The 22,158-nt window shown below is 33.2% G+C and overlaps 2 protein-coding genes across 4 annotated transcripts; both read left to right on the forward strand.

Moving 5' to 3' along the window:
* The first annotated feature begins 1,531 nt into the window (after positions 1 to 1,531).
* Positions 1,532 to 11,497, forward strand: LOC122587396 (putative 1-phosphatidylinositol-3-phosphate 5-kinase FAB1D). 3 transcript variants are annotated; one of them, XM_043759551.1, is made up of 13 exons: positions 1,532 to 1,682; positions 1,976 to 2,118; positions 2,248 to 2,284; positions 2,626 to 3,120; positions 3,227 to 3,371; positions 3,767 to 4,108; positions 5,044 to 5,892; positions 6,853 to 7,187; positions 7,579 to 7,705; positions 7,811 to 7,966; positions 8,661 to 9,842; positions 10,135 to 10,392; positions 10,917 to 11,497. In XM_043759551.1, the coding sequence occupies exons 2-13, from the start codon at positions 2,028 to 2,030 to the stop codon at positions 11,244 to 11,246; spliced, it is 4,347 nt and encodes a 1,448-aa protein (XP_043615486.1). In that variant the 5' UTR covers positions 1,532 to 1,682; positions 1,976 to 2,027; the 3' UTR covers positions 11,247 to 11,497. The 3 variants fall into 3 exon arrangements, with proteins under 3 accessions (XP_043615486.1, XP_043615488.1, XP_043615487.1); XM_043759553.1 differs by having other exon boundaries at positions 2,641 to 3,120; XM_043759552.1 differs by having other exon boundaries at positions 1,984 to 2,118.
* Positions 11,498 to 13,996: 2,499 nt separating this feature from the next.
* On the forward strand, positions 13,997 to 16,957 carry LOC122589025. Its single transcript, XM_043761259.1, has 3 exons — positions 13,997 to 14,187; positions 15,505 to 15,573; positions 16,514 to 16,957. Exons 1-3 carry the CDS (start codon positions 14,032 to 14,034, stop codon positions 16,694 to 16,696), a joined length of 408 nt encoding a protein of 135 aa, XP_043617194.1. The 5' UTR covers positions 13,997 to 14,031; the 3' UTR covers positions 16,697 to 16,957.
* Positions 16,958 to 22,158: the final 5,201 nt, after the last annotated feature.

Here is a 22,158-nt window from a genome sequence, read left to right on the forward strand (position 1 = left end):
ATGAGTTGTGTAGTATACTGACAGGACTTTATATCTTTAATGTTTTGAATTATGAGCAATACAACATCTACTTATCCCCCTGGTCAATTGTATATATGCCAATCAAAGTCAATGCAACTTTGCTGTAATTACTAAGTTGGCTTTACAGACACTCACGCATATAGCTACTCAAAATAACGGAGTGAAAAGTCACTCCAATATCAATCTAGCTATTACTATTTTCATAAGCTAAAACTTGAATATTAGAAAGAACATAACTGCCAAGCACCATTGATTAACTAAAAAAGGAGATCCGCGCCATGGTAACATTTTATCAAGATATCAACTCCTATCTTATTCATGGTGTTTAAATGGTTAAGTTGTATTCTGACTAGATGGATGTGTGCGTGATGTGGCAGTGACGTTGGTGGCGGCGAGAGTGGTGGCGCTGGCAATTGTTGGCGGCGGCGGAGACAAGTGATGTAGGTTATCGATGTAAAGATGATTGATGTAAAAGGGGTAATGTAATTATTTTAGAAGTTATTGGGACCTAAAACGGTAAAACCCGTGGACCGTCGATGTACTGGGACCCAAAACAAGTGAAAGACGACATTGGACTGCTTATTATTTTTATTTTTTTATATTAAAAGTTGAATACGTTCTTTTCAACTAACCAATAGCGCTTAATGGTGTCATCTTAGAGTCTTTCTTAACGTCTTTATTGGACATGTCTATTCTATCTTCAATGGTGTGAACTGTGAAATAGATCATTTCCTCATCATTTAGATTCAAAGGAATTTTCCTTGTCGAACCAACATCTTTTTATTGTCTTTTCTTCTATTGATAATACAAATTGGGGTTAAGAAACTCCTTTGTTTTTCAAAAATTGCTAACAGAAATCGGCTTAAAGTCTTGACCAATGACGAAACAGTATTTAGCTAAGGCGTAGTTTAGAATGTGGTTTGTATCCAATGCTTGACATCCGGTGTGTATCGACTATGATTTTCTTTTTTTTTTTTGGACGTAAAAATTTTACACGACTTTAATTTATTTATTTAATATTTAATTTAATATTTAATTTAATATTTAATATATATGTATGGGATAATAAATAAAAAATGTATAAACTTTCTACAACAAATAATTTAATTGATGCTTTTGAAAAGAAAAAAGATAATTAGCTATCCACATCTATATGGTAATTATATCGAGTAATCGAGATATATATTTCTACAACAAAAGTAAATAAATAAATAAAATGCTATATATAAACAAAAGATCTTTTTTGACATGGATTGGATAATAATAATAAATCTTGGATAAAAATAAACGCATAAAAAAATATTATATAAGATTATATTATAGTACATAGCAACAACACGAAGAAAAAAAAGAGAATGATGAACACCTATATTTTAGGGATATAAATAAATGTAAATACGGAAAGAAATCAAAGCGTATATACAAAACTTTTTATCTTTATACAGTACAGCTGTAATAATATATATACATTTTCTTCTACCAACTACATATAACATATGTCAACCTTCTATTGATTTTCAAAATAATCTGTCATTCTTATTCAACACTTTAGTAGACCCCACTCTCTCCTCATTCCACCATTTTCATCTTCAAACTCGACATTAAAACCTTCAATAATTTCACCGATCGATCCAATTTCATTCAATCACAACTCCATTCAGGTCATTTTTTCAAATTTTTTTTTTTCAGTTTTTTTTTTACTGTTTTTTATAACTACTGTAATTGTTATGATCGCATATATTGACTGTTTATATTTGAATCTGTTATATCCATTCGTGCAGATTTTTGATCATAATATAATTGAAATTGATGTCTATAATTTTCAACTAAAATATATATATATATATATATATATTATTTGCTGTTAGTATGTTCTTGCTGAATTTGGTAACGTGCTCTAGAAGAATCTAAAAAATAAAATTTTGATACATATATATATATATATTTGTTGTAGAATCGCAGACAATCCGAAAACAAGTGATGCAGTGAAAAATTAAAAGGGGAAGATGACTTATGATACTTTGATATCTCCACCGGCATCAGCAATTAGTCCGGCTGTGTCTCTTGCTAAATCCGATAGTTCCGTTTCTTATTACAGTAAGAATATCGTTTCTTTTTATCCGAAGAACTGCTTTTGTTTGATATGCATGTAATTATTTTGAAATTTGTTAGCTTTGTCATTTGGTTTTAGTTTTGTAGTCTGTTTGACTATTTGTAATATTTCAGATGATGATTATCTTGCGGATGTTTCCTCATATGAAAGGTAAATGATGATTATCGTCTTTTTTTTTTTGTTTTTTATTGTATATCAAGAGTAAAACTTGTGTTGTGTTTGATTTCTACATAATTGAATTAGTGAGAAATGGTCTTATTGTATGAGGTTGCAACCGTTTGCTTTAGACAGAATCCACAAGTCTCTAAATTTAATATTTGTCATTTACAATTTTTTCATTCAGCATGTAAAACAAACAACAACCTTCTTACTATATAGTTCATGTATTTTTTCCTGCTAGACACTTTATCCGGAAATTATTTTTACAACGTTCATGTAATTGTTGCTTAGCTAATTGTATGAATGATTTTAATGTCATTGTTAACTTTTAGGTCCCTAAAATACAGATCAAACAGCGAAAATTTTAGCTTACATCAGCACCAGCCATATTTAGGGTACGGGGTGATTGATTCTCATATTTGGTTTCCTCCTGAACCGGAGGATGAAGAGGATGATATTGAAGGAAGTTTTGCTACCTATGAAGATGATGATGATGAAGAGTATGGTGATGGAATGAAATGGGGAAAGCCGAGTAATCTTAGCAGCTTTGGAAAAGAAGGAAGCACGAGTTTCATGTTTAGAGATGAAACAAGAAAAGCGATGAATGAGGTTATGAACGGAAAGTTTAAGGCACTTGTGGAGAATCTTCTTGAATCTATGGGACTTTCTAGTAATGGAAATGACAGTGAATCGTGGGTTGATATAGTTACAGCTTTGTCGTGGGATGCTGCCTCGTATTTGAGGCCAGATGCTTTTGAGGGAAAAGAAATGGATCCTGATGGATATGTGAAAGTTAAATGTATTGCTACGGGTACTCGAACCCAAAGGTTGTGTTAGTGTGCCTCTTTGTTCCCATATATTCATCTACCTTGCATGATGATTAATCTATTTGCCGTGAAGTTTTATAAATGATATATGCTTTATTTGTTGCAGTGAAGTTTTCAAAGGATTGGTCTTTAAAAAGCATGCAGCTCACAAGCACATGCCAACTGAGTATAGAAAGCCCAAGTTGCTATTGATTAGGGGTGCACTTAGTGTTTCTTCTGATGGATTGTCCTCGTTTGATACAATGAAACAGGTAAATCTGACAACACTGTTTAGTAGAGGTGGGAAGATGGGGCGGGTTGAGTAATAGATCAAATACAGTTCAGGTTGAAATGGCCCATTTATAATTTGTGACATCTATGCATCGGTTTGGGCTGACCTACAAATGCTATTTGATTAAGTTATATGATGAGTTACAAATACAAATAGGTAACGTACTGGGTCTGATTACCATAACAATATTGTTACAAATAGACATTGAGCAATAGCCAGCCCTGTCAATCCACTTGACCTGCTCCCCTATTAGAGTGAACACACAACTCAAATCAACCCATTCATAAGTAAATGGTTTAGGATTGACACCTTTTCTGTTTAGCATCCGTGACCTCTTATTGGTTATTGTTAGTCTCTAATACTTTGCATGATCAGGAGGCGGATAGAGTAGATTCTCTTATCGGGATTATAGAGAAGATGAATCCAAATGTGGTTCTAGTTGAGAAAACTGTTTCCCGTGATATTCAAGAGTCTATCCTTGCAAAAGGCATGACACTAGTTTTAGAAATGAAGCAACATCGCTTGGAGAGAGTTGCCCGCTGCACCGGCTCACCAATCTTGTCCTCAGATAATTTGATTGCCCAAAATCTGTTACAGTGTGAATCATTTTATTTTGAGAAGATTGTCGAAGAACATGCTGGTCTTTCTGAAAATGGAAAAAAGTCAAAGAAGACCTTAATGTTTCTCAAGGGATGTCCCACACGAATGGGATTTACGGTGAGTTAATATATTAGTTTTTGTACTGTTGAATATTGTTAATTAATTCTTTTTCATCATTGATTTAGAATGTTAATTTGGAGGCTTCTATCATCTTTCTATAGATTAATGATTGTTTAAGTTAATTCATTATAGAGATGTTATAATGGTACACAAGATTCGTATCTGGCATGAAGTGATAATTGCATATAACTGTAAGCCCCCAATAGAATATTATAAGAATGTGATATGCTATACAAAGAATAGACATGCTCTGTTTCGTAATCTAAGGAGGTCCCTTATGTTATCTTGGCAGAGTCTTATCACTTTAACTCGTTAAAGGTAGAAAATGAGCTAGTATATGTCATTTGGGTTGACCCACACTTTTTGTTACTTTGCTTTAGAAAACACTTGATGTCAAAAATAATCGCAGAAAGTATATTTATAACGATACTCAATTTCTTTTCTTGTATATGTCATTTGAGTCTGGACATTGGGTTGACCCAACACAATATTTGTATCATTGTTGTAGAAAACACTTGGTGTCAAATATGATTGCAGAAAGCATATTCTAACGATTCTCAATTGTTTTTCTTGTATATGTCAATTGGGTCTGGACGTTCGGTTGACCCAACACACATTTTCTCACATTGTTTTAGAAAACACCTGGTGTCAAATATTATCACAGAAGGCATATTTTCAACGATACTCAGTTTTATTTATTTTTTGAAGTAGGAGGTTTTATACATAAAGCGAAGACTTTGGGCAACATTCCACCCATTGTCTCTTACGACATGGAAATAACATATGACTGGAATTGATAAACTGATTATCTGTTTCTTGGTCTTCATCATGCACCTTACATGTGAAGTTACTATTTGTTGTTCCATTTCCCTCCCATCTAGGATTGAAGCCAGTGCAATTAATGCTTTTGATATTGTTTATTTACCATACAGATTTTGCTAAAGGGATCTCACAGTGATGAACTCAAAAGAGTTAAATGTGTTGTTCAGTTTGCTGTTATAATGGCATATCATTTGATCCTAGAGAATTCATTCATTTTAAATCAACGGGCAATGTTCTCCACGACTGCGCCTAATGGAATGGCTATCTTTTCAAACAAAGATAAAGAGATCACTCCATCTGTTATCAATCAACCTCTGTATGATAATCTCGATGATCCAAATGTTCCAATAACTAATGATTCCAGTTCTGATACTGATCTGATAAGTACTGTTGATATTCCCATCTCCAATGGTTCAGATGAAAATGAATCTGACAACTTAGGTCTAGAAGGGTCTACTTTATCATCATATGAGCCATATGACCCTATTGTTCTATCTGGTTTATCTTCACTCTCATCCTCGTGGCAGAAAGTTGTTGGGTTTCCACTTTTTGATACGGCTCATCAGAGTATGTCTGCATACCTTGGATACAATGGCGTGAACACAAATAAGCATACTCAGGCCTCTGTTAATGAGTTGAGTTCTCCAGAGGCTGTTGAGACTGATGGTAGCGAAGTTAAAGTTGATCTTAGTCAAGCAGATACACATGAAAATGGCCATATTTATTCTTCGGCAACATTAAGAAACTCCTCATCTGAAGCACGAGAAACTGAAGAGCACTTGCAACGTAAAAATGACATCAGTGCCGTTTTCGATTCAGAAAGTATATTGGTTTTGATGTCTAGAAGGAATGTGATAAGAGGGACTACTTGTAAGCAAAGTTCTTTTTCATGTATCAAGTTCTACAGACATTTTGATGTTCCTCTTGGAAAGTTTTTGCGGGATAACCTACTCAATCAGGTCTCTTGAAACTTCCCTGATTCACTATATAGATTCTTTCATATAGCATTAGTTCTCTAGCTTCATGCTTTGCACATACTAGTGTCTTTTTTCCTGCACACTACTGAGGAAATGGGCAGCTTGGTCTTGTTTGATAATAAGTGTTGAAAGGGGTAGTTTGTATTACGGGTTGGAATGGATTGAGTCTAGTTGGGTTAAGCTGCAAACTTTGTATGTGTCTTAGCTTATCTATAGGGCGAGTTAAATAAGGCTACAAGACCTATATTTACAACAGTTTAACTTGTTAAAAATATACGTAGGCTGTAAGAATCAAATATATTGCCTTTACTATTCATCTTTATAAATGTAGTTTAAAGCTTCATTGGGGTGTTAGTGGGTGGGAACCCTCAGGTACCCTGAGCGCACATGCATAGAAATCATGTCCGGTGAATCACCATCCTCGTACATGGATAACAAGATATAGTTTCTCTACTTGCCTTTGGCAAGTTTTGAATCTGTGACCGTCTTCATATGTGGGACCATGTGGTCACATGGTGGCGGTATTTATATCTTTTCTCTTGCTCACTTTTGAGATGGATTGTTTCTAGTACTGTGCGAAACCAGTTGGGCCCTGTTCCTTTGATCAGCAACCATAATTTGTTTATATTTGTAGGTAGCTAATGATTCGATAGGATTATTGTAAAAAGTAGCAATCATCTATTTTTTTACTTAAATAAATAGCTTAAGGAGGATGTTCAAAAAAAAATAGCTTAAGGAGGCTTTAAGAATTAGGATTATCCTTTCGGTGATTTTCAACCCATCTAAACTGTTTGTCTTTGTATTTCTTATTATATGTTATCCGTTATAAGTACATATTATAAGTGAATGGGTTGAAATTGCCACCGGTATCTTTTGAGTTTTCTATCGTCTCTGGCATGCATAAATTTTTTGGTTAGCACTCACAGTTGTGACTCTATGCAGAAACTCAAGTGTGGAACTTGTAATGAACTGCCAGAAGCTCATACTCACTACTATGCACATTACAATATGCAACTCACTATTCAAGTCAAACGTCTTCCTTTAGATAAGCACTTGACTGGTGAAACTGAAGGAAAGATTTGGATGTGGAGTTGTTGTGGTCAATGTAAACCCTCGAATGGAAGTTTAAAGTCTACCAAAAGAGTACTGCTTTCCATTGTTGCTCGTGGTTTATCCTTTGGGAAGTTCTTAGAACTCGGACTCTCAAACCATACTTCATGGAAAATACCATCTACCTGCGGACATTCCTTTTATAGAGACTACCTTCACTTCTTTGGGTATGGCCATTACAATAAAATCTAGTGTTACTAAGTCACACACTTCTCACTTCTTTATTTTCCAGTGTGTTTTATAGAATTGGTAATTCTACTCATTTACGCAATAAATGCGTTGATTAGGTGTCTTAAATCTACTACAGGCCAAATAGGTACAAGAGCTTTGCTATAAAAAAGGGATAAACAGGCCAAAAGTCGCTTTGAGCCTTTAGTTTTAGGGTAGAATAGAATCTTAATCGAAGCATGCACCTTCAACTGTTAAATTGACATGATAAAGTTGACTGAGTTTTAAATTGATCAGTTTAACTCTTAGTTAATGTAATGATTTTAAAGAGTTGACTTGCTATGGAAATATATTTTTTTTAGTTTATATTGATAATTGTGAAACTTGCAGGTTAGGTTCCATGGTTGCAATGTTTAGATATTCTACAGTAGAGACTTACTCTGTATCTCTCCCTCCATGGAGGGTTGAATTTAGAAATTCAATCGAAGGAAATTTTCTAAAAGAAGAAACTGATGAGGTATGTATACTCATGAGTGCTGTTTCACCTTTTATGTTTCTAGCTAACTGCATGTTTTTATTTCATTTGCATAATCAACTAATCTTTGCCTTATGGGGTGTTTAGGTTCTCCGAGAAGTGCATTCTGTATTTTCTGAGGTTGAAAACTCGCTGAAGAAGATGGAAAATGAGTTTGTTGGAATGATGCTAAATCTTCAAGGTTCATCAAAAAGATTCTGTGACATCAAAGAGATGTTAAAGCAAGAGCAAGATCAATTTCAGGTTGGTTATGTTATCATCACTGAAATCCCACTCATAGATAAACGAAAAATACCCTTGATTTCTATTATTTATGTTGTATTAGACTTTCTTACTCACTGTCTGTTACTACTTTGCTTTTGATTCATGAGGCATTTAATTTGTGTCTACTCCAAATTTAGATTAGATAAGTGTAGAAATAGTTAAGATTAGTATCATACTTGTAAATTGTCATTGGTATGATCAAAGAAGACATAATGCAAGGTTCTTGTTCATATGTTGTCCACTTTATCCTTTTCCATATTTTGTATGATTTGCAAAATGTGCGAACCTTAACAAAAATATTTTTATATTAGAAGAAATAGATGGTAGTAAAGTATATAACGCCTATAATAGTGGAAGGTAAACTCGTAAAGGATAGCTATAACATGATTTAAAGAATATTAGAAGCATTATGATGAGTGTTTGAATAATTTGTCAGTCGCTTTTTTTTCTTTTAATGTCACTCTATTAGGGTAACTATGCATTTGATACATGTATCACTCTATTGAGAGGTTTGTGCAGAGCTAACTTTAGACATAACTCAAACTTTGCAAAAACAATCTCCAATACATAATTTTAGCAAGTTTCCAAATATACAGACTAGCAGTGGCGGAGCCAGAATATATGCTCGGGATAATAGTAGTTTTATACTTATCTATTTAATTTAATGTTACAGGTTGACATGGAGAACCTCCTTACAAGCACTAACGATGTGTCTGTGAACAGATGGTTGCACAAGCCTCTCTACTTGAATCTTATACAGTGGGAGCTATTTCTTCATTCGTACATCTGGGATGAACGTCTTTATTCGCTTCTTTCATCTGATCTTAGAGTAACCAACCCTCAAACTAGTCACCATTCTCTGGAAACTGAATCGAATTTTGAAGATAACGACACTACTGAACCTGTTCAAAGTGGTGAATCAGTTTCTGATAATATTGTTGATGTGGAAACCATGACAACAGAAGAAGGCAATAGTGTTCCGATTGAAGTAATATCAACTGAAGGTAATGATGGAAATGTTGACCAAGATGATCCTAATGTATCTACTCAAACTTTATCAACCTCAGCAGATCCTAATGGATGGATGTGGACTCCAATCTCACAAATTCAAAATTTCCATTTAAGTGATCTCCGAAAAGGATACTTGCCAAAACATGAACCCACCCGTAACACACCAGGGTCTGCCGTATGCAAAATATTTACAAAAGTGGTCTCGCAGCTTCATTATCCATTAGCTACGAGCAATCACTTAGTATCGGTTTATGAAGACGAATTATCTAGTATGATTGCATGTGCCCTAGCTTTTATACAAGACGGGAATATTTCATCGGCAGATATGAATGATGATCTTTCATCTGAAAATTTGCAAAATATTTCACCTTTAAGTTCCACGAATTGGTCCTTTTTCACCTCCATGGATACTGATAGTTCTTCACTTGGACGTTCATCAGATGAATCACGGTTTTCTAGCTTTGATGGGTTAGACTATTCGGATTCTGTTACTTCTTCGAGGCATATTCATAAAGTGATTTCTATGGGAAGATTAAATAAAAAACCTGAAAATTCAGTGGCTTGTGTATGTGCTAGAGAGTTCGTAAATCTTCGTGGTCAATGTGGTTTATCAGAATTAGATTATATTTCTTCATTAAGCCATTGTAAACACTGGGATGCAAAAGGAGGAAAGAGTAAATCTTTCTTCGCTAAAACTCTTGATGACCGGTTCATTATAAAGGAAATTAAAAATCCAGAGTTTCTATCTTTTCTTGGATTTGCTTCACAGTATTTTGCTTACATGAACCAGTGCTTTAATTCAGGAAATCAGACATGCCTTGCAAAAATTTTTGGTGTTTATCAGGTTTGTTTTTTCTTTTTTTTCTGTGTAATAGCTTGAATTTTTTTAGTGGTGAAAATTGGCTGGTCTGGTGGGTAGTGTGATTGATCAAAATGGGTAAATATGGTAAATGGTCAAAGCGAGTTGACTCGGGTTTAATGTGACTAGTTTTCTACTAAATTAGTTTATATGGATCGTTTGATTCAGTAGAAATTGAATATTAGCTAACTGGGCAATTCATTGCTTAAATGCGAAGAAATTGTCACTTCTAGGAGTTCTACATCTATTTGTGTTTATGTTTAATATATGGTTGCAGGTGAAGAACATGAAAAGCGGGGTAAAACATGATCTAATGGTGATGGAGAATATTAGTTATGGCAGAAAGTTTACCAAACAGTATGATCTGAAAGGAGCTCTGCATGCTCGTTTCATTGCTGCTGCTGTTGGTGGCGTAGGAGATGTTCTTCTAGACCAAAACTTTGTAAATGACATGAACAATTCTCCTTTGTATGTTAATAGAAGAGCAAAGCGGAACTTGCAACGTGCTGTATGGAATGATACGGTTTTTCTCGAAGTAAGCATTCCTTTCTTTTATCTGTAGTTATTTATTCATTTATATATTATTCTCTTTTTTCATTTTGTAGTATGTGAGATAGTTTGCTTCGCAAACAGTTCCCTTCCCTGTTTGTCAGAACAGCAACTGGTCTAAAAAGATTTAGTTCACATGAGTCTTTTTTTTTGTTAGGTTGAACCAAGTCAGGTTGGTCAACTTGAAATGTACAGTGTCAAATATAGTTACAAAAGATAAGACACTATTTTAATGATAACCAAATGTAATATGGGTCTGTGTGACATTCAAACCAAAAACATTGGGCGACCTTTAACCTGTTCAACCATTTGCCCCCTTTCTTTTCACTTGTTCTTTTTTCCCCCTACAAGAGATAAATTGTATAACCCAAATTAACCCGTTCTTGGTCAAAATTGTCTTGTATGTTATAATTTTCCTCTTCCCGCCATCGTAATTCCCGTCTTTTCATTATTACCTTATATCACATGTTTAAATACAGTAATATTTTGCATTTGTTTTGTGATTTTCAGTCAATCAAAGTCATGGATTATTCGTTGTTGGTTGGAGTGGATGCAGAACAGAAGGAACTTGTATGTGGGATAATCGATTATCTTAGACAATATACCTGGGACAAACAATTAGAAAACAAGGTCAAATCCTTCGTTGTTCCAAAGAACCAGATGCCAACTATAATCTCTCCAATAGAATACAAAAAGAGATTCAAGAAGTTCATGGACACTCACTTTTTCAGTGTTCCGGATGATTGGTGCTCTCAAAGATCGTCTAATCGTTGCAGCCTCTGTCGTGTGGGTTCTCATGAAAATTCTCAAGAACTCGACCATGATGATCACGAGGAGTAAATCCTTTGAGGGCTATTTTTTAAAATTGAATTTTGAATACATAATATGGTGTACATATATGATCATTAAATGCCATCAATGATCTCACCATACCCCCCATGTACTTACGCACCTTTTTAGCAATTTTCTGGGGATATATAGTGCTCCAAATTGATAGGTATACAGATGCATATATTATCATTATATTGTACAAATGCTATCTTTGATGAGTTATGTGTTTGTTTGCAATGAATGATGGAAGGTTGTGGCAATTGTTTGTCAACTTTTCCTCATCTGAAGTTTAACATCTTTTATAGCACAAATGTAGGATTGTGCAATTAGTTGCGGATGCTTTGGTTGGGGTTTCCGAATTCTAGTCAGGGGGTGTTAGGCCTAACTTTTAGGTCAAATCTATTCAGGGGTGTTTGCCCAGCTTTTATATTTTGCTTATTTTTCATAAGTTGGTTATTGTTTTCATAAGTTATTAGCTCTTACTCTGTTGTTTGGATTAGCTTTTGGAAAAAGGAAAGCTATTGTTAAGCTTTGATTTTTGACTTTTTAAAATGGCTTATAAAAGCCAAAAAAGCCAAGAAAGCATAAAAAACACTAAATTGGTTTTTTTTCAAAATAAACTAAAAGCCATTAAATATAAGCTATGCCGAACGTCCCTTTAGTATGGGTTACATATCGAAGATTTTGTGAAAGCATGCGTGAAAGTCACGGTCTTTGTATCATGGTCTTTGTATCATGATAGTGAGTTCTCTAACCTTTGTCCCTGGGATGCATTTTGATCTATTTGTAAGTAGCCATATGTTTCCGCCCTATATCTTTTATTATATTAAAGCACAGTTGATATAATAACTTATTGACCAATTATAGCTCTCGATTTTTTAATATTGACTATTTTTTCAATTTTGACTTTAATTTACACTTTTTTTTTCCATCATAAATTTATACTTTTTACCCAATAGTTTTAATATAATAAAAAAATAATAATAGCTTATATATATCCGGTAAAATAATAGTTAATATTTATCCAATAAAATAATAGCTAATATATATCCAATAATATGTTCTATCATTTATACAAAATTAAATATATAAAAGATTGTACAATTTTAATTTTAATATATATTAAAAGACAGTTGAACTAATGACTTATTAACCAATCATATGACTCGATTTCATCAAATTGACTCTCGCTGATTTCATCATTTAGTTTTTACATAGTTTATTTAATTAATAAAAAGCAAATAACTAAAATAATTATTTTTACAATGTTATTAAAACTGGTTTCTATCTAAAAAGTTCGGTTTTCACACACGAACAATTGTACATTGCGGTATCTCGAGTTAAGTCGAGAAGGCGATTTAAGGTGCTAATATGTGACAAAGATGACAAGACAAAAAACACCATAACAAATTTCGTCTATAAATAAGTCTTTCAAATGATGAAGGATGGTATATACTTCCAATATTCTTTTATTACATTAGTTTTCTTTCTATAAGCTTAACATTCTTGGTATTTGAATTGAACACTCAGTATCTATTTATATCTTCAACTTTCACTTTATAAACTTTTATGAGTTACATGTATTAATATCTAATATTAATAATGTCATAAGTTTCGTGTCCAGTATTGGACACGGGTCTAAAATCTAGTAAGGTGTTAAAAGGCCATTCTCTAAGAAAAGACATAATCCGGATCAAGAACAAATGGAAGCCAACAATAATTTTATTATTAAAGAAGATAATAATGAACATGGTATGAGAGGCCGAGAAAAGAGATTACCAACACTATTTTCAATCAGGAATTAAAATTTTTTAAAGTTGAAAAGTAACTTTAGGGGGCGTTTGATAGGAGAGAATCATTGATAATGGAAATGTAATAAAGAATGGAAATAGTAGAAAAGAGAATGAGTATTTGGAAAGAGAATAATTACATTGTTTGGTAACAACAGAGAATCATAATAAGAGAAATATAAAAAATAAACAAATTAATATGAAACTTTTTTTAACAAAAACTAATTATAATATCATAATATAAATAATTAAAATTGATGATTAAATACATGAGAAAAAAAGAAAAAAAAAAGGTAATTTGATTCCATTCTCACCATTATTCACCATTTTGGGAGGAATCATGAGAATGGAAATGATTTCCCATTCTACCTCTTCATTTCTATTCTCTTGTGTAACCAAACAAGGGAAGTAATTCTCATTCCATTTCTACCCTACCAAACACCCCCTTATAGGTAAAGTTGAAGGATTATTGACCTTTAAATTAAATTCAAAGGTCAAGATTTAAAAGTAACCTTTAAATCTTAACCCTTGATTTAAATTCAAGGATCAAGATCATTCACTTTACCTATAAAATTGCTTTATACTTTAGAGGATCTCAATCCTCTCCATCAATGTGTATCTTTTCATTGAATAATGATTACAATATATAGACGACGGATAGAGGGAAGATTTCCCTTTGGCCACAAAAAGGGTATATAGTAATTATATCTATATATATTTGTTACATAACACAATAAACAATCGGAGTAAACTACATGGATTGTCCTTGTGGTTTTTAAGAAGTTACATATTTTGCAAGTTTATTTAAAATCACGCAGAACATTTTCAACGCATGTGAATTGAGAAACTACAGGGACCATCTTTGTAAACAAACATTTTAGGTGAATGGAGAAAGGGGATGAAATTTGTAATTTTTGACAAACCAAATGATAACTTTTGTATAATTTACAATCTTTTTATTTTCTGTATTTAATTTCCAAACAGAGTGGAAAAAAGAAAAAGGAATGAGAGGAGGAGGTTTAGGAGGGCCGCTTCTTTGCATTGGCGATCTGCTGAGTGACGTCGGAGAAGAACAACAACAACAAGACACCACCCCCGCTGATATCATCGCTTCCGTTGACGTCATCGTCCAACCTTCGGATCTCCCTTTACTTTTTCAGGTTTCTTTCTCTCTTTATTTTTATCTCTATTGTAATTATAAATTTATAATAATTATATCTAATTAATAATTACAATTATATTGTTATATATATATACATCCAGGCCATAAAAGCCATCTGCTTTTACTTTAAAGTGTCGTTACTGGATTGCCATTATACACACACATACATATATATATGCATATGTATATCTATTCTTTTGGCCTATAAAAGGATTCGTTCGGATCCCTCCCTTTGTTTAAACAGATTCTTGCGACTGATTGCCACACTAGTACTATTGTTTAAACCTTCTGATGATGTTTAGGCCACATAGGGTCTACTTTTAGTTCTTCCACCCGAACCATAGGGTCTAGCTAATTCATGATCGGCCATTTCAACTGTGCTTTCAGCAAGTAGACGACGTGAATCTATTTCTAAGCTTCAATCAGACACCAATTGCTTGCCTCGACTAAGAGTTCTGAATTAAAAAAGTAAACTTTACTTAAGACGGAGAACCGAGTGCCAAAAAAACCAGTTTCGCTTCAAACTACTAGTAATTAAGACTAGAAGTAAGGAAGTCCTTTGCTTGACTTGGCCCGTGTTCATTATACCTACCCCTTTTAAAAGAACTTCATTTCAGTCTCAACAAAGAAATGAAACCATAACTTGTTGGCTTGTTGTTCTCTTACTCAATTTTGGGGGTCTCTCGGGTATCTAATCCAATCAGTCTCGTGATAAAGAGAATTCCTATCTTCCACTAAGAAAGGTCTCGTCACGACAACTCAATTTTTCTGGTAAACTACTAGGGGCACCCCATGAACTCACCTAAACAAGGATTCATCTCTTTACCTGTTTTATAGCTATGTATTGAAAAGTAGTTTTACCTTACTAATTGTATATACACATGTCTGTGTATGCTTACCTTTTGAGAAAAATGAAAAGCAGTTTCTTTTAGAGCGACATAGGACATACTCTCCTACTCATACTCTTGAATTACACGAATGCCTGGGATGGAACCCAGGACTTTGAAAAAAATCCTCAATTAATCCACCTCCACAAATGTGGGAAGTAGATTTCAAACCCAGGTGGATCCAAGATGAAAGACCTTAGCAATGCGCCATCAACCCTATTGGCAAAATGAAAAGCAGTTTAATACACTATAATTGCATTCTAATTTCTAAATTTTTGGTATTTATAATTTACCCTCTTGACATTATAATCTTTTTCAATTAAACAGTGGCGGTGCATTATAGACTGATTCATTTTTTCGTTCATTGTTCTTTTTATGGTCCACTTGCATAATTACATTTTAATATCATGTATGCATTCTGCTTTTAGGAAAGTTACAAACGCTTGGATGAGGCACTTGATGGTACATCCCATTCGTGGACAACTCATACGCTTGAGGTAAGTGAATCTATTTGAATTTAGTAGGTGGGGGTGGCATTTTGAAATGGTTTTTTAGATTATTGTGCATGGAAATCACTAATAATCAGTGTTTAGTGTCTGGATGAGATTGGTAAGTGGGGAGCTCATAATGGATCGGCTATCCATTTTAGATATGGCAAAATGGCGGGTAGAGTACAGGAATTTAATGGAAAATTGTCTAGTATGGGCCGGGTGGGTTAGAGTGACCCTTAAACAATTCTTTTTCCATTTTATAGTTTTTTTTAATAATCAAGCACAATATCAGATATGGGTACAAATTTGTATTCTTTTCAAGGGTTTTGTAAATATGTGCCCTGAGGTACGTATTAGTGTGCATGTAATACACTCTACTTTCTGACACACTTTAGGAAAATACTCAACATGCTTAGCAATCTTGATTTTTGAATAAAATGATTTACTGTATGCATTAAATGTGCACTTTGGGTCTTTTGATTCATTTGGTCTGTTCCTTTTGTTTATGGGGCTGTTGGAGGTATTAGAAAACCCAAATCGATCCCATGAAAGTAGATGGGCCTGCCGAAACCGTTGCCTCTAGATTGTGTGCTCACATGTTTTTCTTAATATGTCCATTTTCTGAAATCAAATATTAGTTTAATCATAAATATAGGATGGGCTTAAAAATAAGATATATATGGAAGCTTAGCTCAGTTGTACATTATAGAGTAAAATAACCGTTGCTATGTCCTATGAATGAATGGTAAAAGTATATGACCATTGTACTTCATGCCATGTCTATTTATAGTCCAATTGACTACTTTTGCAGCTATAAAATGTAAATTTTGGCCTTAGACAAGCGGCAATGTTGGTTAAGTAACCAATTTATCTGTTAATAACATAATAGTTCACGGATTGTTGAGTATGTATATTAGAAATCATACAGCACTCTTTTTGGTGGCAGCTATGTTCGGCCCTAGAAACCGCAAACAAATTGATTCAGTCCAGCAGCTCTTATGTTATGGATCTCTCACATAAGATTCAAAAGCTCGAGAGCATCACAAAAAAGGGTAATCTGGTCGTAAAAGAAGCTGAATCCATACACATTTCAACAAAAGCCGAGGGACATGAAAGTTCAGATAAATGATTAATGTTCATTTTAGTGAAATAGTTTCATTACTGGAGAAGAACATATGTAGCTTCAGGGACCTGAGTATGTTCAAAAACGGTTTACTGTAGAAAAAGTTAGAAACACAAAACCCTCGTATACTGTTATTGGCATAGGAGGCAGAATGGATCATTTTTGTTAATATTTTTTTCTCCTTTAATAGGTCGAATTTGTTAGACAAAAAGGAAATTTGTGGTACGGCTAAGCTTGTTAGTAATCAATCAGTGTTGTTTAAAGGTTTATCTATTGACTCGTCTAGATAATATTTTTCGGAGTTCAAAAATAAATCGGCTAAATAAACTCATCTTTTTATAATCAATTCGATCCCAACCTATCAACAAAATGATTCATTTAGGTCCTGAACTTGATTTAGTTCTCTGTCACCTCTCTATTGTTACTATTAAAAATATTGTTCATCTTTTATCATATTACTAAGAATTAATAGTGCTCATGATCCCGCAAGCTTTTGAATATCTTTTGTATTTTTATGGAGTATTTGCACTTCAATTCTAATTATTGGTTTATGGATTTGTATATGTGAGTTTTTTCTTGTGCTTGCTTAATCAACTTATTGGGAACTTTAGTGCTTGTATTAGTGAGTACCAAATAGCAACATATTATTGAGGTGACCGACTATTTACAACTTACAAGGCTGTGTTGTGCTGAAATATTTCAGTTTGTATCTTTATAAGAATTGTTGGGGCAGATTAAACTACTTTGGCCCACTCTTGTTTTGATGATTATTAACGGTCATATATCATAAAAGTAAAATGGTAAATGTAATGGATCACACATACATAATTTCATGCTTAAACGACTACTACAAGCACGCGACAAGATACAATTGGTCAAGTAAAACGAAAGCACAAAAGTATCTGATGGATGCTCACATGGATCGTTTGTGTTGAGTGTCTATATTGTTATGATCCCGATTATACCTTGATTTAAGCCTCATTTGATATGTCTTAGATTGCATTTTGTAAAGATATGATTACAAGTTAGCTTAAGCTAAATGGTATATTTACATTGTGCATTTAATCATTTTTATTCACTGATTTTTGTTCAAACTTTGTATATTGAAACGGTCAAGTGTCCTCTTGCAAATACAACTGAAGTGACTGAATTGATAAAGTGACTAAATAGGTGACTGAATTGATAAAGTGACTAAATAGATATAGAATGTCATAGAATAAATCAATACAGTTTTTTTTGTTTATTAAATTAAAAAAACAAACACTTTTGATGATTTAATGAATTAAGTGTTTTTAATTAATTCATAACTTTTTTAATTAAGACACTACCAAATACCACCTATCAATAACAACGATCCATTCAACTTGAAACTCTTTCAAAACCCACAAAATCTGCAGTTTTTGTTCCAAAACACAAGTGGGTGTGGTGGATACAATTCTTATGCAAGCTTGTGACTTGTATTCAATCAAGGATTTAGATATTCTATGTAAGCATCTCATGACTTTCATAAACTTAAATTCAAAGATTAATAAGTTTGAAAAGATGCTTGAAGCGTGTTTTGAACAATACCAGGCGCATATATGTTTTTGCCAAAAACTATGTCTTGTTAATTGCAAAAACCTTCCGCTGGAGATTTTTTTTTTTTTTTAAATTAACTTTTATTCACTTTAGGAGCCGATTCACCAACTTGAAGCGGCCCAAAGAATTACAAATTATTTACAACATTGAAACGATTTCAATCTTCCCAACATATACTAGAATTTCTTGATCTATGTTTGAACAATAAAAAACTAGTTGTCTTGATATCTTGGAGCACCTTTTCCGCATAAGTCCTTTCATCCTTCAGCTGGAGATGAATACGGATGTTGAGCGTCAGTTAGTGTCAAGATAAATTTTGTTTATCCTTCTATTTTTTATATAAACCTGAAATCAAACCAATACTTTCATTTAAATTAAAAATAATAGTATTAGTTTTACCATATTTTAAATTATTTGATTTTAACTTTCATAGCCTAAATCATACCTAAATGTTATGACACTATAAAGTATAAATAATCATACCTAAATGTTATGACACTATAAAGTATAAATGGACCATTGCCAATACTACAAGCTGAACTTGCATTAAAAGTAAAATGATTGATCTAGCTAAAAAAATGTTAATCATCCAGGTTCGAGTCTCAATTCTCAAATTTATAAGAATGGACTATTGGGGTCTTTTTGAAACTTCTAATTGCATCCTTGTCATTCGTGTAGTTTAAGAGTATATTTATAATATATCGATTGCCGTTAAAAAAAAAAAAGCCTTTTACACAGCTTTCAACTGTTATAGTGAGTTTATAATACTAACATTTTTATTTTAGAGTTTTATTTTAATACTTACACATAACCTTTGAAATCTCGGCAACAGCCCTAATGATAGGAGAGATTCAGCTACGGCCTGATAACACTTACTCGACATTAAAACAAATGAGATGAGGTCAAGAAAGAGACTAACTCAATTTAGACGCGAAATTTAAGTTACGACATAGAAACTTATTTCTATATAGTTCGTATTGTTCGAATCATGTTTTTTTTTTCTTTTTTTACACCAGATCGACCAACGATTCTTCTTGTACATGCGATATATGTATCAGGGACTACTTAATACGAGTACAAACAACCAAAAATCATCATTCTTGACATATTCCCACTAATGAATTTACTCTTGTAATGTCCTCTTCCCTTTGTATATTATTATGTCAAATATTAGTAGTTAAAGCTTAATAACTGTATCGGTTGTTATTGCGATAAAGATATTCAAATAACTCCATAAAATATCTTAAATAAACATAGATGTCAGTTAAGATATTTCCAGAAAAATCATTAAACTATTATGGGGACGGTTGAGCAACGTTTGTAACGGTGACATGTTACAAACCGAAATTAGCTTTGACTCGGTAATTTTTTTAGTTTTTATTTTTTGCTAAATGGGCTTCATAAATAGCTGTACATTTATCATAAAATTCAGAGGTTAACTTTTGATATGAACAACAACAACAACATCTGTACTCAATTCTTGAGCGGGATATAGGAGAGGTGAGCTGTAGACAGTCTTACCTCTACCCAAAGGTAAAAAGACTGCTTCCATAAGGACCTCCGGCCAAGAAGATGTAAAAGTCGTAAAAGGGTAAAGAGTTTATACTTGTCTGTCGAGAACATCATAAGACGATATATCTGTCAGCTGAGTCCGTTGGATATGACTACCTTAAGAGTAAGGAAAGGTAGCCGACGTACGGCCTAACAAATACGTTAGCACGGTACATCAACTCCAGCTACCATAGTACGCAAATAACATCATAAAATGTAGGAACATAATAAACAAAGTCTTCGGCAAGGAGCACAAACAGAGGAAACTTAAACCGCCAGGACAACCATACCTGTACATATGAATTGACTAAAAACTAAGGGGATTAAACTATTTCTAAACAACCTAAGGAGCAAAGTACCTTATGCCGCTCTTAGTCTGCTCACAAAGACGCTCACAAAACAACAAAGGTAACCTATACACCTAGTCTTCTAGAAACTGTCCATTGAGAATACCCGACAACAAAAGGATAAGGAAATGTTGTAACAAACAACCTATATAACTAAAAGCACAGGTTTAACAAAACCCCTAAAATAACAACCATATAGAACGTAGACAAATTTAAAAGTGTTTCGGCATAAAGCTCAAATCTACTTCCATATAAGGAATTAACTAAGAAATCCTTGCGCAACCTATGAAACACACTAACTTAACTGCCTAGCTAGCCTAATCCTATTCCTCTCCCAAACTCCCAAACCCCTAAAACTAGTCATAGTCCTCTAATAAACTCTCATCGGTCATATCCTCCAACAGGCAAAGCATTTTGGGGCAAAACCACTACGGAGGTTACTGAGAACCAAAGTCTAAGAAAATAAGTCTACAAAAACCTATTCCCATATGCCTTACACTCACAGTCCACCTCCTCCACCAGAAAACTCCTTCGTATCATTCGGTATTCTGTCTTTCCACCTCCGTCGACCTACCTCTTCTCTTGTCAGGTCAAAGCCTTTTTTTGGCATCGAGTCACCTATGTTGGGCCTACATCTCCCGGTCAAACCAACACAAACCACCTTAGGCAAGACAATGTGGGAAAAAGATGTCGAATGTACAATATTTTTATGCACGTTTAGTGAAGCCTAAGGGTTTATTTAACATTTTTTTTTATCTTTATTTTGTCAATTTAGAAGAAACAAAATATGTTCAAAAAAGAAGATACAAAATACTTTAAACTAACGACATGATAGAAATCCAACTCGATACATTATAGTTCGAGTAATGGAGATTTTTAATAACTTTTAAACAGGGAATATGTTTTATTAAAGACAAATTTTATTAAGAAATTAACAACTTTACAAATGTATAGTACAATTAAGCAGAAACATAAAAGATTAATCCAAATTAAAGGAAATTCATCCACAAGAAATCAACCCGATTGATCTTCCTTAGCATAATATCGTTATCAGCCTTTTTTGAGCAAAAAACCGCCTCATGGTGATTGGTGAGCTTTAGCCAGCAGCCAATTAGCATGATTGATTGAATCGCATTGTATACTATACTAAAAACCATGCATCTTTTTCATGCGCCACACATTTTTAACACTTTTAATCCTTGTCATTTAATTTGTTGCAGCAATAATCCTTATCAGCTAACGGCTGTTAAGTTTATCCTGCAATTATAGTCCCTGTCGTTAAATTTGTTACAACTATAGTCCCTATCAGCTAACTTTAACCTTTTAACTTTAGGTTTCTTAATCTTTGTCACATAACTTTAACCTTTTAACTTTTGCCACATAACTTTAATTTCTTTTACTTTTAGCACGAAAGTTTGGTTTTATTCAGTTTTTAAACATACGTTTTTCTAACTTTTGCCACGAAAGTTTCATTTTTTTTACTTTTATGACAGAAACTTTTAACTTTTTGTCACATAAATTTAATTTCTTTTACTTTTGACACGAAAGCTTTGTTCTATTTAGTTTTTTAACTTTTGTTCTTTTAATTTCTGTCACAAAAATTCATTCTTTTTACTTTTTATCACAGAAACTTTTAAACTTTTACTTTTTGTCACATAACTTTTATTTCTTGCACGAAATTTTTGTGTTATTTACTTTTTAAACTTTTGTTTTTTTAACTTTTGTCACGAAAATTTCATTTTCTTTACTTTTTATCGCATAAATTTACGAAGTTTTTGTACTTTTACTTTTTGCCACATCACTTTTATTTCTTCTACTTTTAATACAAAAGTTTTGTTTTATTTACTTATGCTTTTATTTTTTCAACTTCAGCCACCAACGTTTCATTTTCTTTACTTTTTATCAAATAACTTTTCACTTTTTAACTTTTGCCACAAAAATTTTATTTTATATAGTTTTCCACATATTTACATGTTATGTAATGTCTCTCGG

The sequence above is a fragment of the Erigeron canadensis genome, chromosome 2 (genome assembly GCF_010389155.1).
Source record: "Erigeron canadensis isolate Cc75 chromosome 2, C_canadensis_v1, whole genome shotgun sequence".
Lineage (NCBI taxonomy): Eukaryota > Viridiplantae > Streptophyta > Magnoliopsida > Asterales > Asteraceae > Erigeron > Erigeron canadensis.